This window comes from Diabrotica undecimpunctata, chromosome 2 (genome assembly GCF_040954645.1).
Source record: "Diabrotica undecimpunctata isolate CICGRU chromosome 2, icDiaUnde3, whole genome shotgun sequence".
NCBI classification, from domain to species: Eukaryota; Metazoa; Arthropoda; class Insecta; order Coleoptera; family Chrysomelidae; genus Diabrotica; species Diabrotica undecimpunctata.
This window is the reverse complement of record NC_092804.1, coordinates 24,113,782-24,132,724: the sequence shown is the minus strand read 5'-3', so window position 1 is coordinate 24,132,724 and position 18,943 is coordinate 24,113,782. Positions and strand designations below refer to the sequence as shown.

At 31.5% G+C, this 18,943-nt stretch overlaps 1 protein-coding gene across 5 annotated transcripts in view; it reads left to right on the top strand.

Annotated features, from left to right (window-relative positions):
- Myb (proto-oncogene like protein Myb) overlaps positions 1–17,085 on the top strand; it is a 136,390-nt gene extending 119,305 nt beyond the window's left edge. For 3 of the 5 annotated variants that reach the window (XM_072522531.1, XM_072522533.1, XM_072522532.1), the window contains exons 10-11: positions 5,745–5,864; positions 11,778–17,085. In XM_072522531.1, coding sequence (XP_072378632.1) covers positions 5,745–5,864; positions 11,778–11,897 — 240 coding nt within the window. In that variant the 3' untranslated portion in view covers positions 11,898–17,085. The remainder of the gene's footprint in view (positions 1–5,744; positions 5,865–11,777) is intronic. The other 2 variants (XM_072522535.1, XM_072522534.1) reach the window with 1 other exon arrangement.
- The last annotated feature ends 1,858 nt before the right edge of the window (positions 17,086–18,943 follow it).

Below are 18,943 nucleotides of genomic sequence, written 5' to 3'. Positions count from 1 at the left end.
TTCGCACTATCCGCATTTTGATGCATCTATGTTGGTGATAATCGTAAAAAACCGTGAAAAATCGTGAATTTTATGATTTAAGGTATTCATTTAAGCAAACATGAAATTAATTTTATAATGCAGCACCTATCTGCCACAAAAAATTCTTTAACTTGGTATTATCTAAAGCTATATCTATCTATTTTTAGATTTATCTATCTATATCTATAGATAGCTATTAGCTATATCTATCTATTTTTATACCTTATCTATTTTTTCGTTGGCAGTTTCTGTTTTTGGTCGCCCATCATTTGGGTTATATTCAATCGATGTATAGCCTTGTTTAAATCCTAGTATTTTTATCGTCAATAACGAAAGTATAAACTTCTGATATATCTTCGGTAACTTTGAATGAATTTTTGTTTGTGATAACCGTACAGAACAGAGAGTTTTACGGTTAAAGAGCATTCATTTAGTCAGAAATGTAGTGCGCTTACTGTAAATATCTATATGCAACTGTTTTTGTTATCAAATTAGCTATTTACTTTTACAACAAGCCTGCTACAGTAGGCGCCAGTTACGAAGATCCAGCGCAAATCCTTATTTTCGTAAGGATTCGATACGAGCGCCTTGCTTTTATATTTATCCACGCTGTCAGTAGCGCAGCGGTAATTATTCGGCGCCGTTAATTATATAAAAAGCATAATCACGCCACTGTCCATCTCTTCGGATACAGTCGGCATACGTCACATGTGCGAGGTTGGATCTGCCTATGTGGCGTTTACAGTAACATGATACATCACCAATTTGTATCAATACCATCTATGAGCCAGGTGAAGAACTTTCTACCTTTGTTTGTTTTTACAACTTGCACTAATTATCATCCTATTCTTAATTAATTCATCTTGAAAATGATGTAATAAAAATAACGGTACTTAATAATATTTTTAAGGTCAAGTAAAGGCTCGCAAAATGCATTAACATCGCGTGATCTCTGACGGTCGATTCATTGGCTGAAATATGGTAAAATAGCGCTAGAGGGAGTAGGAGGCGAGACGTATCTTACCTGTCTATGCGAGTATCAGACTACATATAACAGATTATACTAACTTATTGATGAAATTTTCATGAAAACTAAAAAATTTGATAGTTTAAAAAGTTTTTCAAGTTTGCTAGTTACAAAGAACCACTTAATCTACTTCCCAGATGTTGAAAATAACATTTCTGAGCTTGGACAGTATATTTTTGTGTACCTTTTATGTATCCCCGGTCTAGTCCGATAAGAAACGCCAGAACCAAAGTAAACCTTACCTTTTTCTTACCCCTGTATCCCCTGCAGCTTATGCCAACGCACAGAAACGCAAGTATACCATTATGTGCTTTTTTTAAATAACAATCTTTTTATATAACTGCAAGAACGTCTAATATATTTTATTTTTGTTATTTGTGTTGTTAACAGATTTATTAGTTTATAAACATTCTACTGCTCATGGAACATTTTATTTAAGTATTAAAGTAAGTTTAGGTTATGATTATTTTGTTTTAAAAAAGATATACGTACATATTTTTATATGAAACATTAAGATGGCGTTACTGTACAGAAACTTACATCATTTTAAAGAGAAACAACAATACCAAATGGTATTTTCAGTTATTAAGTTTTTATATGGTTCGATGAGTCAGTAATTTAACAATATCCAAACAATTTGAATTATGTGCCTACGTGTCTCTCAATATACTTTCATATTTTTAGAGAATGATTCTGATTTAGCTCAAGAAAATTTTTCTAGAGCAGCATTAAAGCATTCTATACTAGAACAGCAGAAATGAATGTAGACTTTGTCATTGGATGTATGGTGTCTTTTTAGTTTCAATTCAATATGTCTACAGATCAATAATCAATTCATTTCCACAGGTAGAATTTTTGCTCATACATTATGTTGCCCTGTTTGCAGTAGTGAATTTCTAATTCAGTTAACAAAAAGTCAAACTATGTGTTTAAAACATTAAATTATTATTCTTATAAATGCAAAAACGTGTAAAGTTAAGTTAACATAATTGATCTAGACAGGTCCTGTGGCTCCAATTGTAGATTGGATTAAGTGTAGACAATCAATACATCACTACTGGGAAATAGAAAATATGACAGACAGCTTAAAAATATGTAGCTTGTCAAAGGATCTTAGAACGATATATGCTTTAAACTGGACGATTACAAAATCAGGATGTAGGATGCCATCTGTGGGATCGCAGACTTCACTAAGTGATAATGAAGATACTGAAAATGTTTATTTAAAACCAAGTCAGAAAGAAAGTAAATGGAGGGAATCGTACTAACTAAAGAGGAAGTAAAAAAAAATTGAAGTAAATAAGGGCGTCATCTTATCTTTTGTCTGAGTGACAAGGAAAACTCAAGATTCTAGATGTTAGAGGATTCATGTAAAAGTAATAAATATAAAAAAATACAACAAATCTTTCCCTAAACCAATATATGTCCAAAGCAAAAATAAACAATCGCAGTTACCTTATTTGGTCTTTAATAAAAATTATTAGAATTATTTATTTATTGTCCAAGAGAAGGTAAGATTGTTGAGAGAAATAAAGAAAATACAAAGTGGTTACCTACTAGCTATGTTTATTGCTGGCTAAATCAGAAACTTTGTATGCTAATAAATTGGATATATAATAAGTTGGATAGTATGGAAATAGAAATTGTCCATATAAAACATTATATTTTTGAAATATGTATCTATATAAATATTTCTAGATGACCTGGTAAAATCTTGATTTTCCAAATGCTTTCAAGAATAAATGTTATTTAAAATAAAAAAAAAATGAAAATGAATAAAAAATAATTGGTCATTATCATATTTTGATATGTATGTAGTAGAATTTACATCTAAATATAATATATATACATTTACTAATAAATTTCTAGTGTAAATTGTTAAATCTCTATTGTAGTAGAATTTACATCTAAATACAATCTATATGCATTGATTATTACAAGAAAATAAAAAATAAAAAATTATATACCCCTGATACACTTAAAGGTGTTTAACTCTTCACTGCTCACTGGATACTTTTAAGGGCACGTTAAAAAAATTTCAGCCTGTGTCAGCCTATCTTTAGTAGAGAATAAAAATAACTTACAGTAATGGTTGTTTCACCATACATTTGGCTGTATTGTACAGCCAAATGATAAAATGAAAAAAATAATGATGAATAAATGGACGAACTGTCTTCGTAGGAAGCCATGAAATTGAAAGACACTATATCAGCTCGACATGTTTCATCATCTTAATAACAACAGACAAAGCAGAAATTGTGAAAACTATAATAGATGTTTAACGCTTCACTGGTCCCTGGATACTTTAAAGGGCACATTAAAACAATTTCAGGTTATGTCAATATTTAGTAGAGAACAAAAATAATAAAAATAACTTAATGGTTGTTTCACCATACACTTGGTTGTATTCTACACGGGTCCATTTAATGACGAATAAATGGACGAACTTCCTTCGTAGGAAGCCATAGAATTGAAGGACCCTATGTCAGCTCGACATGTTTCATCATCTTGATAATAACAGATAAAGCGGAAATTGTGAAAACCATAAACTGTTCTTGCAGGTACGACAACCCACTGGCCTTCGATACCGCCAAAATTAGAATCAATCTCCCAATCTCACTGAAACGACACGGGACCCTCTTTCTGGCCGCTAAAAATTTAATTCAAACTCAATTTTCTTCGACATTGGGTCTTCACGGACTATATAAATAAGCAGTGAGATTATGTTTATTCAAGTTCTAAATTTTAAGACGCAATTCTTTAAGTATTTATAAATAGAAGCTAGGAAATTTGTATGATGTACAAAGTGGAAAAAATGCTGCAGTATGATATATTCAGGCTTAGTAATTAGATATAACTATAAGCGCTATTTGCATCTTTTACTTCGAATACTGTTGATGATATTTCGATATAAACAACTTGCCTTGATAGGAGCAGTTATCCTGATTACATGTCGAACTCAAAGAAGAAACATTACTGAATTTTATGTCTTTATCTGACATTTTCTCTTACTACATGGTGCAAAGTTTATAACACAGTAACGCTGTTATTCGAGAACAAAATCTATTGAATCAGTAGATAGTCAATTCAATCTAGTTGGCAAAGCCTTTATTATTTATTAATATTGTGACTGAGTCAAAAATATATCACCTGAGTCTCAGATTCGTAAAAATTAGCGTTTAAGTTTATTTATTTCGTAATTTTAACCGTTGATGTACTTCTAGAGCAGTAGAATGATGGAATTATTTTCCGCGAGCCAAAAATTAGCACAGGCTACATTTGTTGTTTATTTTTTATTTGTAGTATATAGCACTTTATTCTTTTAGGTGTTTTATTTTGTAGTTCTCTTTTTTGTTGCACAAGAATTACATTTTTTCATGTTCTTGCACTAGTTTTTAAGTTACCACAAATGATTTGCTTTTCAAATTAACAGGAAACATTTCTGTGTGTATATATGTTGTAACTAAACAAATTAAATGTAAGTGTGTTTAAAATTAACGCTTTTATAGAATTTTGTGAGTTCACGTTTAAAAATTACTAAATAAAATATCCATTTATGCTATTTTTAGCAGATTGGACTTTTACTAAAGAATGATCAGTGATTTTGATATAGTAATTAGTTTTAACTTTTATATTTTTATAATTTTTTATTATTTATTCTTTAGAATTGGTCATAGAAATCTTAAAAATAGCATATTGGTAAGTAATGAAGATTTAGGTTGTCAGAATCTTAAGTGTGCTGCATTTTTGAGAAAGTTTTGTTTTAATATAATTTGAATTTACATACCAAACACTGTGTTATGAAAAACCTTGAATAAAATCTGAATAACACAAATGTGCATCATTTTAAATACCCACCATTTCTAAGAACGTTCGCAGCAGACTTGGCTGCCAGTCATGTCGGGATGAAAGACAATACTACTAACTGAAAGAAAGATAGTAAAAAATTGTGGAATGTTTTCTTCATCCATCTTGCATATTCATGGTCAGATAATTGTATAACCCTCTTTATGATATATACTAAGTTTATTTGACGAAGTAGACTGGAAGTGACATAAGAACAGCAACAGTTCCAGCTGAGAATAATAAAAAAAGAGAATTAGTTTTTCCAAATTTCTACGTTTCTAACTTTTTTAAAATTTCTATAAAACTCATTCTTTATCTATGCCTTAATATTTCCGGGAATAGGAGAGAAACCAGAAGAATTTTTCTATTGAAAGTGAGGTATATTTGAGAAATTTATCGCAATGTTTCAATATTGTAGCCGATTTTCAAATCTGTAAACTATCGATAAGATTAAAACAATATAACATACACTATACGCTTCTCAAAAGAAATATCCGTAGCATTGGAGGTTAGGAAAAATATTCTAAATTGGAAACTATCTTAAAAAAACTTGTTTTACTTGATTAATATAGTACTATTTTCCAAAGAGTTTTTTAGGTCAAAATTAAAAAAAAATCATGACCGGCTCAGAAGGACCAAACATTTTTATCTAAAATCACCGGTACCTTCTAGATCTGAAAGAATACATGGTGGGTATTATAATGGCTTAAAAAGTTTTGATGCATCTCAAGAAATACACACGTCGAAATGTTTCCTGTGACTCGTCGTCGTGACATTTGCAAGGCTTGGGTTGTAGTTATAAATGGTATGTGTGGTGGTATAATGTAGCATAATGTCCTTGTCCCGGCAGCGCCCGCTTCCTGTCAGTGTTCCAACAACAACCCGAGCAGTTCCGTCCGGCCAAACAGTTCCGCGAAGTTCGGCTGCGAAGCGGATCACCTTCGATGAACCGAGCAGACCTGTACCAAAGGTGAGAGCCACAAAACTGGCTGATTATTGTACCTTTACAAAGAGAGTAAGCAAGTGGAGTAGGCTCCACTCATTTTTATTATCCTAATTAGTCGGAGCCAGTTCAATTTAATTGTTTTTAAGCGAATATAGATTAAATATAAAATATGGTATTTCTTGATCGTAATCTCGTTCTTGATAGCAAATAAATTGCTCTAGGAATTTAACACACATATCTAAGGAGTTTGTAAGCAAAAATATAGGAAGAAATCTGAGCAAAACACTCTACAATCTCATCCATATTGCCTGTTCAAATTAATAAACGATCAAAAGTCTTAAGTTTAGGAATGAGATTTTTTTATAAAGAAGTTTAGATTCAACAACTATACAATTGTCTCTACAACTATTAACTGACGTTTTTGTTCATATAGATGTCGAACTAAAATTAACGCCAATTCGACCTTCGTGAAAACCACTCAACAAACAGCACGTCAAACATAGGATATTCTACTGAATTGCGAATAGCCTTTGACGAAAAAGAAATGGTGTGTTTTTGTTAGACATTTTAACACTAAATCCAATATTTACACCATTGAATCAGGTGCTGCATAAGGTAGCCTCCTGAGACCACTGCTTTTCCTAATCTTTACAATAGATGTACTCGGAATATCATAATTTAATTTTTCTCAATTGATATAGCTGCATTATTATCTAGTGAAAGCGCGGTAGATGCATCTTATCATATCAAATCCCACGTAAATTTACTCGCAGAATGGTAGAGCCAATGGTGAACAAAGTTATTGCAGGTAACTTTCACAACCCAGAGGGAATTTTGTCCTCGATTCACACAAACCAATATCTGCAAGAAAACAGTTCTAGAACCAAACAAAATTTCAGAGTCAACTCGGAAATTTGGCAGTACACCATTCCTAAGCAATGAAACAAAACTTCAAAGTGATGGCAAGTCGTCCGGTTAATTTTACTCAGTTAACGGTAGGGCAAGAATTAGGAACCAAGTTGTAACCGTATATGAGACCAGTCCAAATATCTACGAAAAATTCTTGTTGAAAACGCAATATTTGTATTGCATGCGGATTGACCAAAGATAATTGCATTCCCGGTGTAACGAGTATGGAGGATAATCGAAAAATTTTCAATTATAACTTTGACGTTGCAAAAATCGATGTTAAGATACTGTGAGACAGGGCTAGAAGTACAGATACACGACGAATATACAAGGTAGAAAACATCTAAGAATGACAACAAATTAGTAAAGACGGCGAGAGGCGATTCGCCAATAGGAAGACGATCAGTGGGAAGACCACATAAACGATGGAACGACAACTTATTGGAGGCACCTTAAAAAACAGAGTCATTTCTACACAAAAAAGAACTTTGACGTTTCATTGGAAATCAAGAAATAGATAGATAAATAGAATAGATAGAACCATTTCCATGAATATAAGAATCAAGACCTCATAAATGTCACCAGAATTGGATTTGATTAAAAAAAAGCAAAATAATTATTTATAAAGGCTGAAACAGTAAAATAACAAAAGAAAAAGCAAACTAATGCCTACGTTAAGTAAAATTTATTATTTGTTAGTTTCAATTTAGAAAAACTATATAATATATGCGGCTTAGCTAGCTCAAAGATAGCACGAAGTTGTAATCTGTCTAGTACACTTCCTCTACCCTTTTGACGTTATGAGGTGTTTTGGGGGCGACCTTAGATTATAGGTCCCGTATATCTGTGTACACTGAATGATACACAACACAAATATATGCCTACGCTCAAAATTAGATGTGGCAGATTACGAAGAAGAAGTGATATATACATAAATACTAGGTATATACTCCTCAACAATTGGATAGATGATTCCAGTAATTATATATATTTTTGTGTTAATTAGTCTTACTTTAATTTAAAAGTACTCTCAAATAATGCGTTGTATAGGACGTTTCCCGTCTCTTAAACAAAAATATTCATGTGTTTCAAAATCATGCAGTCAATAAGAAAATACTCCCTGCTGAATGCATCATAAATTGTCGTGACTAGAGCATCGAATGGGTTTGTACCAACAGAGACTAACCTACATTCATGAGAGAACGAGAACAAGCTATACCTCATGCTGAAAACCGTTTCATAGACATGCATCGTGGTTGCAAAAAAAATCAAAGCATTATATACTATTTCAAGAATAAACATCTTTTTCGGGAAAGCCCCTGTCAGAAGGTGACAACCATTTTTGGATCGTGGTCCTCTTCCAGGATTCTTCTCCATTCTGATTTGTTTCGTGCTTTTTTCTGCAATTCTTTATTTTTAAGATTGTTATATTACAGAAAGACGGTATTAGATTTAATTTCAATGCAGGACATCCGCCAGCCGTTTATACGTATTTCAACCTCATTATTCAGAGCCTCTGCATATGTCGCTCTAATGATACCTAATGAGGTTGAAATACGTAATAAATCTAATATCGTCTTTCTGTTTACGTTCTTTACTCGGTTTTGTGTACGAGAAACTAAATTCGAGCGATGAACGGCATGTAGAATGCAATTATTGATTTTCTTATCGACTAATTTATCAATCTGTCTGCTTTGCAAGTTTTAAAAAGCACTGGTAAAAATTTGAATTTAGTTTCGCTGAGTAGGAAATCTTAATGTTTTCTATTGTTATTGTTATATTATTTTCTATTTGTTCCATATGTACCATCCAACTCTGCCGTCCTATTTTAGTAAATGGTACGATATCCGGATCCTGGTATATTGTGTATAATTCAAAGTTGTATCTTCTTCTACAAATTCCATTTTATTTTGTCTCTTTGTATATGTGTATCTAAAGATTTTTCTTTCAAATGTAGCTAATAATCTTTCCTCACTTTTAGAAAGTGTCCAGGTTTTTGAACCAAATATGGGTATCGGTCATGTACCAACATTAAACAGCATCTAATTAAACTTTATTGGCAATGAGTATTTGCCTCTTCAGTTCCTCTGCAACGTTTTTATCGGACTATTGACCCTGATCGAATTATTTACATATTTTACCCCCTTAATGTTTGATTCTCCTATTGTTAGATTTTGTTGCTGCCTGACTTCTGCGTTTACTTGAAGTGAATGTAATGAGAAGAAACATGCTTCAAATAGTGTACTCACCGTGCGTGCAAATTTCAGTGATCAGAAGAACACAGTAACGGAAATTTGCAAAATTTGACACAAGCACGCTTTTTGGTGATGGATTTATTGTTTGTATAGGGAGAGGAATATGTTTTTATGACCGCAGCTACATAAACGGATTGTCGTAGTTTTCGCTTTTTGGCAAAAGGCGAAAGTTGGCGTAGCCATTTTACTTGCCAGACATGAATTGTACTGAACACGTTTGGTCTGAAATGTCGGGTCATACCAGATACACTACCTACCCCAAACAGTAGAAAATTTACCTAATGAGTTGCAGGCAATTTACCCACTCACAACTGAAACTGCATCATAAAATATTGATAAAAAAGTAGGGAATAAAACGGTTTTGGGAATTTTCAGTTTATTTTACATTAAAAATTATATTCTATAACACTAATTTTATTTGGTAACTTCGGGAAAGGTGTGTATATAATATATTTTGTATTATATTACTTACCCAGTGAAAGAACACTGTATATTTTTGAATATTTGGTTTAACCACCGAAATTTGTGTGGGTCTAATAGGTTTAATACTAACAAACATATAAAATATAGTTTTTCCTAATCAGCTATTTTTATAAATATTTGTAACAAATATAATTTTGGTGAACGATTCTATATTCAGTGCAATTGCTTTGTATTTAGTGAATTATTTAAAAGAAATGTACAAAATAATAAGAACGTACATGTCAGAATGAAAGGAGATCTGAAACCGGTTTTAGGTTTACTATAGGAGAAAACCAAGGCTGCATAATAAGTCCCATTCTGTTTATTATGTGTGTCGTTTATTGTAAAAGCAGAATAACTTCATATTTTTGCAATAGGTCATTTAATAATGACTTTCATCGTAAAGGTGAATCAACCCCATCATTTACACTATAAGCATATACAGGGTGGTCCTTAAGTAATTGTACAAAAAGAAACCGCAGATTCTACACATTAAAATATTACGATTTAAGCCAAATTGCTTTAATAAAATGTTGATAATAAGAATGATACTTTTATGTTTGTTAACATTTATGGATAAAAATTTACAACTGGATACTATTAAATATAAGAAATTATAATCTGATGCATACTTTGATGTAACTGATAGAGGGCGCCACATATGCCACATATGTGGCATAAATTTGCACTTTAAGTTACCGCTATTTGTGATAAAAAATATTGAAGATACATTATTTTAACAAAAAAAGGGTATACCTGTTAATAACTTCAAAACTTAACCGTTTTCAAGATAATAGCATTTTACAAATGAACTGCATAATTCTGATTACTCGCAATTACTCCAGGCAACGAAAGAAAAATAGACAAAAATATCAAATACTTCTCAATTTTGTTATAAAATACCTTTAATAGAGTTAATAGTTAACAAAATATTAAATAAAATAAATATATGAGCAGGATAATTAATAATAGGATTTGACAAAATAACAAAATAATATGATTTTATATCAAACATTTTACGTTTTATATTAAATTAAAGTCATAATCAAAACATGTTATTTACAAATCAAATTAAAAAATAGTTAAACTAAAATAACATTAAACTTTTTGTCAAAGTAAGTGTTCGATATGTCCACCATTTTCTTTATTTCATTTGTCAGTAGATTCCATAAAAGATCGTCTCATTTTAAATAGCATCATTGGTTCTAAATAAACTGCCGTAGTATTTATTATAAGTATGATAATAAATATTATCATACTTAATTATTATTTTATTATTATTTTTATGAATTAAATAATTATATTAATATCTCACCATATGACCAATTAATATGACTACCACGTACAATCCAACGTTCAGGAAAGTTGTATTTAAGTATGTTCTCACTTAACAAAAACAGAAAATTAGAAACAATTTCCACGTATTGATCGTCAGAGAATATTGAAAAACATAAATTGCATCCCTGTAAGGTTTAACTTGTATCAGAGGAGGCATGGAGACGATTCAGATCGCTGTATAGGATTTTATTGTGGGTGAAAGAATTTTGAACAAGTCCAATTTTGACGAATGCACATTTTTTCTTAATGTTTAAAAGAAATAATTGCAGATATTGATGTGATCCCTATTATAAAGGAATTATCTATCTATCTATATAGATATGCTATTATCTTATATATAGCATCTATCTATAGAATTACTTTAACTTGCATCATTTTCTGACTTAAAATAATTTATTTTGGGATAAATTTTATTTCGTTTTTAAAAAAGTTATTAACATTTATAAAAAACCTAAATTTCTCTCTTATTTTGCAACAAATCAGGATAAAAACATTTAAAAGACGTCATGGTTAAGAACCAATTAAGTAAAAAGAAGTGAACATATAGGTTTTTGTGACAGTCCCAACTGTCGTTTGCCTGGCCGGTTAAGTGTGTGAGATATATGGGGCATATTATAGACAGCATCTCTTAATTCATTTTCACAGCAAGTACTCTTCAGTAGACACAGGACACATAGTCAAAAATTATAGAAATTACCAATATATTATTTGTTTTTTGATTATATTTACTAAGTAAAAATTGTTTTAGTACAATTTTAACAAAACTGATTTTAAAAATCTGATTTTATTTATAAAAAATGGTTTTGAAGGTTCCAGGCGTTGGAATATCGATAGTATTTATACAAAGCACCACGATAACAATCCAGATTGTGGACCAAATTCTTTACTGATTTCTGGACCACATGTCAGATGTTTACAGTGTTAGGCATTTAAATGTAAAGAAAGAAATATAATTGATTTTTTTTTATTTCAGTTGGACTATCTCTGGGTCATGATAGCTTGCGGCCAAACGAAAGACCAGCTCGAGCTTACTGAACAAGCACATAAGTTTCTTAAAACGTCTGGTTTAAAACCAAGATCTTTAAATTTTTAGCGTCTTAAATATTGTACATAGGATTTACATTCGTTATTTGAATGTAGAAAAAAATAAATACAAAAAAAAAATTAATATAAATATAGTATGTTTTTTACGTCTACAAAATTTTGTTATGTGTAGGTTTATTTTATAATTGAATTCTATTTACAATACTTGCATTTGCACATTATGTAATATAATCTTATATACAATTAATATATATATTATATTATATAATAATAATATTATGTACATTTTTTTAAAGAAAAGTCAGTAAATGTAACACTGTTTTTTAAATAAAGTTGTTAGTGTTGATTAGATACCTTTTATTGCAAGTATGTTTCCCATAATCCTCAGAAGACATCATTTCAATCATCACTATTACATAATATCTGTGGTCTTCTTTTATTCTATCTCTTATCCTTCTAACAAGTCTAGGGCCGGTTGTTCGAACGCTAATCAAAACTTGATTGAAATCAAATATTTAATTAAAATCAAATACGTCACATTTTGAGGTTATGTTGACTGATTTATTTTATTCAATTTTATTATTTTGCGTTTTAATTTAAAATAAACCATAATTAAACTCTTTCTGAAGTTAATTTCATGTTTTTATTTACAAATCAATAATAATAAGCAATTTTTAATAATTTTGACAGCTGCTGTGACGTATTTGCTTGTAATTAAATATTTGATTACAATCAAGTTTTGATTAGCGGTCGAACAACCGGCCCCTAGAATTCTTAATCGCTTAAAAATCTGTATGTATGATAGACACTACTGATATGACTCTTAATTTTCAACTTATGATCACTTTTACATTGTTTGTTTTCCATTTCCTTGCATATGCATTACATTGTATATTATATATAATTTTTTTAGAATTCCTATATTTCAGAAGTCTACTTTCGATATCGTCCAACATAACCAAGTCAAAAATGTCTAAGGAATACAGTTTTTGTTTGTTCTCTTAACCAATACAAAAATAATCACAATAAATAACTATTAATAGTAATATCCAAGAATACATTTGTAAATTAATACTTATTAAATACTTAGTATATAAAAATTTAAATAATCATCAACTTATTCTTAAAAAATGTGAACAATTGTAGCTTAAATTGGCTACCTAATAAAACTGGTTTAAAAATAAAGTATTTTTTCACAAAAAGAAAATCACATTTGACAATAGCAGATTTAAAAATCATCTCAAATGATCTAATATGTTTATGTATTAATCATCTAATATGTTTTGCCTTTGTACAAATAATTAAACAAGCGTTCAAAAGTCATTAATTCAAGCCAAATTTAAAAACAGAATGTAAAAAATGTTTTTAACAATGTATCTTCTTCCAGCAGCATTAATTTCAGCTTGGTAATATATTTCAGTCTTGTGTAAACAGATCTCGAAGAACTTGTCATGGTCGTTCTCTAGAAGAGCAACAATCCCTGCCTGTAACATATCCTGTACACTCTTATAAGATTAATGCCCAGCGACAATGCTATTTACGGCAGAAAAATAATATCTTCATTACCAAACTAATAACTAATTGTCGCTGTATGTGGTCTTGCATTATCCTACATGTAGCTTAAATTAGAACCTGCAAACAATGGCAAATGGGAGAGTTTCTAAAATATATTCATTCAAAGTTCTGTCTACAAAAACAGTTCTATGGCGAAAAAATATTCTATTCCAAATCATAACCTATAGACTACCGTAGGGAAGAACATCCAGTACTGTCTGAGTCTCTTGTCAACCAGGTTCCCTCTAGGCATTCACACTTCTTGAATGAATTAATAAGGATATAGGAAAAAACTAGTTTTATCTGTGAATAACACATAACAATATTGTAAGCTCCAATTGTGCCTACGTTAACCTTAAGCTACGATTTCCATAAGATAACACTAGAATCTTTAATGGACGTCATTTCAATGAACTAATTCTTTCACGTGTCGAGGCAAAGTTGCACGTTAACAATCTCCATGCATCCATCCAGTTAGCAATCACTGAATTGTTCATATTGATGCCACAGCCCACCACTGCGAAAAATAAGGCCAGAGACATATTAAAATCTATTTAAATTCCAATTAAATGTGCGAGACATAGCTGAGGCAGTAGGCATCTCAAAAGACCGCCTGTGTCATATTCTGCATGAAATTGTGGCCATAAGGGCAACCGTGAAACCACTTCAGATCAGTGTTTGATGCTATTTAACCGAAATTCGAAGCAGTTTCCGCATCGCTTCGTAACCGTCGACGAAACATGGATCCACTGGTACACACCAGAGACCAAGTAACAGTTGAAAGAGTGGATTTCATCCACGAACGTGCTCCGAAAAAGTCGAAGACTGTCCTATCGATCGAAAAGGTGGTGGCCACCGTTGATCTGGGACTCAAAACGTGACATCGACAGCCTGGAGAAGGACAAAATGGTTACAGGGCTATGCCGAATTATTGGGCCGATTCCATGCCGAATTGCAGAAAAAAGGCCCCATTCGACCAAGAAAAAAATACTCTTCCATCATGAAAATTCCCTGGCTCACCACCGGTGATCGATTTATTGTGCATTGTGTATGTTGTAGTGTGTGTTGAGTAATAGTCCCATTACTAAATAAAGTTGGTTTCATTATCTTATTTCTTATATCTTATTGCTTATTGTATCTGAAAGACTGCGGTACCTAGTATACTAATATTTGTATACCTAGTCTTATTAATGATGACATGACCACATGCGTAAAAAAGCTGTTCTAATCCTATCTTGGAATGCTCTTCTGCCTTCTAACCTTACACTCGTCTGTTGTGAGACTTGCTTTTAGTCCTTTTATTAGGTTTAGGACACAAGGGTAGGACACTTTAGATATCTAGGTAGTTGGATTGACTGCAAGGTTGAAAGTGACGAGAAAATTTGACTAGAATAGAACTTGCACGAAAAACTTAAACTTACATTAACTGGCGTTCTGTATTGTGCAGTAGAAGTCGAACGGTCGAGGAACTGTTTCATCTAGCTGCCGACCGAGAAACATTTCATCAGCTTGTTAATACGACGATGAAAACAAGCACAGTACACAAAGAAGAAGACTGGGATATTGAAGGCTACAAAGAATTTAGAAGAAATCGGTAATTAATGTTTCCTTGCGGAATATACTCTGGTTTTAGCCTATTAGATTTTCATAGTACCCAGAGAACTGATCATAAAGAATGTAGGTCAATATTTTTTACGTCTCGTTTAGGAAAATAATTCCCCTGTTATCATAATCATCGTGTAGCGCTACAAACCAGGATTGGTCTTGGCTGACTACAACATTTTTCCAATTAGTTCAGTCTTCCATCAATGTGTAGGTGGAATGTTAATTTTTTGGAGATCTGATCTGATTGTAATTTAATTATCTTGTAGTTGTCACAAATTGTTTGATCTCCTTTTTTGTGGATAGATATTATACATCTACCTATATTCCAGCCCTTTGGTAGTTTAACATAACCAAAAATCAATTCTGTTAACCTATTTATATGGCGCGTCCGCTTTTTTTTGAGAAATGCTTTAGAAGCTCGGGAGCAATATAGTTGTTCAAGCGACTTGTGCTCTTTAGTTTTTTAATCGCCTTAATCATTCATTCCTCTATTGGGTTGGGATTTTTTTGTTTCGTCTCCTATGTCTTCGAGCTGTATTTCTGCTTATTGCTTTTATAATACATACTTAAAATAAGAGGTATATTTCTAAAGGTGTTTTACTACACCTAGGGGACACACGAAATAAAAATCATTGCACATCGTAGTTTAAAAAAATAATAAATAATTGCTGCCAACAGTACAGCTAATGCAAATAATGATGTCACTATCAAAGTCTGCTAAAATGTAAGTTACTTGTTTGAATAATGAGGGACCTTACTAATCTTAAGTTGTGCTGCGGTTTTTTAGAAATGCCAATAACTGAAGTATTTTGTGCAATGATTCTTAATTATTTGCGTTCTCCTTGCCATAGAGATATTTCATAAAATGGCATTATTCTTTTAACATCAAAACCTGTTATTTTATTTTTATGTCCAAGAAAAGTATTAAACACCCTATAGAATTTGCTTATAAAGCTTCGTCACTATTTTAATGTATCGAATATTTTTGCATCTGTATTATTTATAATGGTAAGAACTGTTATGATTTCTAGAGATTGTGGAATAAACATGAATTGATAATTTCACAAATGTAAAAAATTGTAATAAATTATTTTCACTGAATAAATCTGTTAACTCATTGCGTCACAAAATGAAATATATAAAATTCGTCTTTTTTGATATTTAATAAAAAAAAGTCTCATTGTTCTAGTTGCATCCACGTTCGTTGGTTATTTTGTTTGAATAGTTACAATGTGAAAATTGTGGTGTTTTTTTTGTTATATAGTTTCCAAATACCTCTGATTAGCTACAACATTTCTTTCTCTGTTCAAAATGCATTTGATTTCAAGATTCTTGCAACTGTACTTTTTATTCACATTCAATAAATTTGATCTTTTTTTAAGTGAATCTTTTCTATTTTATAATAATTATCTCCAACAATGAGAGCAATTTCAATATTACTGCCATTTCTAATACACGCTAATTTTTATTTGGCATTGACAGTTCTTAGAAACACTGCTGATTCGTTTCCCTAACTTCCACATAATTTAATAATTAGAATGTAACATGTAACAATAATTTTTGATGTGTTTTGCTAAGCTACGAATATGAACGTGTATAAGTAGGTACATAATTTCAATGAACTGTTCTTCATTTGTACTGGAACATATTTGATTCTTCAGTACAAATCATTATTTTTTATTTTCCCTTTATTGGAGCCAATGCTTTGAAATTTTTATAAGTACTTATTATGGATTTTCAGGTCAAGCAGAACATTTTATAAAGAATAATATTTTTGTGACATGTAAGATAAACTTATCCTCCATTTGTATACAACTTTTTGAGGAACACAATAGTCATGTAAATATAGAAAAACTGCAATGGAGGGGCATTTCAGAATTATTCAGTAAAAATAATATATATTTCAAGCCTTAATAAGCAATAACTTCACATAATATATAGTTAACGGAGAGAGTCTAAAAACCAGTTGTTAAAACATCTAGAACTTTTAATGTGTTTTGTATTTATCTTAGCTTAAAGTTACAAAATTAAATTATTTATTTCACTAAAATTGTAAATTGTAATAAAAGTGTGCAGTCTATAAAAACTTGTTTAATTTCTTTTTACCTTAGTTTCCACAAAGATTGACAGAGATTTAGTATACCATCAAATTGATAATTTCCCCTAGACCAGCGGTGCCCAAACAGTCGATCGCGATCGACCGGTCGATCACGACAGCTTCTGGAGTCGATCGCAAAAGAATTTTAAAATATTCAGGTCCTAATCGAAATATTCCAGGCTTCTGAGGCAATCTGACCGCGCGACGTTTGCGAATGTTACCGATCATTCTCGAGTGTCTGTTTCTTGTATAACAAGCTGCGGCGACGGAGCATTATGTCAGTATATATCAAATTACGAAAAGTAGAAGTTGAAGAAGTAAAATAGAAATATTTAAAACACGAAATGAGTAGGGAAGAATATCTCACATTAGGCTTACAGATTATTTATAAGCATTTACAATACAAGTATTTTCAGAAATCTACTTCTTTTAATATCTAGGCTCCAGTCTAGTGGTAGTAGTCGGTAGTTGATCGCTTGTCCCAAAAAAATTTGTGATAGATCACAAACACTACCAGTCTGAGAACCCCTGCCCTAGATGATCTATTCAAATAACACAGTACCTACAATCCAACAAAAAAACGCTTATAACTAATAAGAAGTAAAATTTTATTTAAAAAATCCTTTATAAAAGTATAGTGGGACTAGTGAAGTAGTCTGTTGAGTATAAATACCTACAAGCTGAGTTTTGCAAGCATAGTATAGTATAGGTGTGAAGTAACGATAGGTAGATGTCTAGAGCATATCTTCTTTTTAATATAGCACTTAAGAAATCAGTGATGCCAAAACACTGACCAAAAACGTTGAAACTTTTGCCTTCTTTTCAGCTGCTGTGGGAAATATGGATCTCACAATAAACAAATGAAAAATCAAAGTAGTCACATCAATTCCGAAGAGCACAGCTAAAGATAATTTTAGTGTAGAGAATTAGAAATTCATATGCCTAGGTTTATTCATCAGCAATGATAACTCTAGAACAGGGAAAATAAACCAGTAACTTTGTCTTATTTTCTAGTGTTATAAAATTGTCACATGATTGACATTTAGTACAGTTTATGAAGTACAACCTCGAATTAATGTTATAATGGTCACTTAAATTTAGGTGAATGCAGTGGCGGCTTTTGTGGGTAGGCAGGATAGGCCGGGCCTACCCAATAATTTTAAGAGCTTTAACATTGAAAAACATACATTCAAAAATTATGCTAATGCATGTAAATAATTTTTAAATGTACTAAATCACTTAATACATTAGCCTCCGTTAAAACAACTATGTTATTATATTACCATAGAAAGCATCGAATCATATTCAGGCATTTTAAATATCATTAATAGGCCCGATCGGAACTGGCCGACCCAGCTCACATAAGATCCCCGTACAAAAAGCGTTTGAAGTTAAGCAGCTTGCCGGACAACGATTTATATTGTCGTGTTTATGCTTGCTGTTTAGGCACCAGACGATCGGGCATATGCCGACCATCGTTGTCACTTGTAACGTAATTATCGAATTGTAATATAAATTTTCTTTTAAATTATGATAAAAAATATGTAACATAATCTATAATTGTAACATATTTTTAAACAAACAACACAATTGCAATTTCTCTGATGCAAGGTCACTTTTAGTCTTATCACCAATAGGATAGGTGAGTGTTCAAATATTTTTAAGGGGGGGGCATGACCCCTCCCTCTGGATCCGCCACTGATTACACATATTTTTTTAATGGCTTTGGATTATTGATCCATTCAGCCACCTGATTACACATAGCTATATGTAATTTCCTGGCTTGGCCTACCCAAAATTTTACCACACCAGACGCCACTGGGTGAATGGTTTTAAAT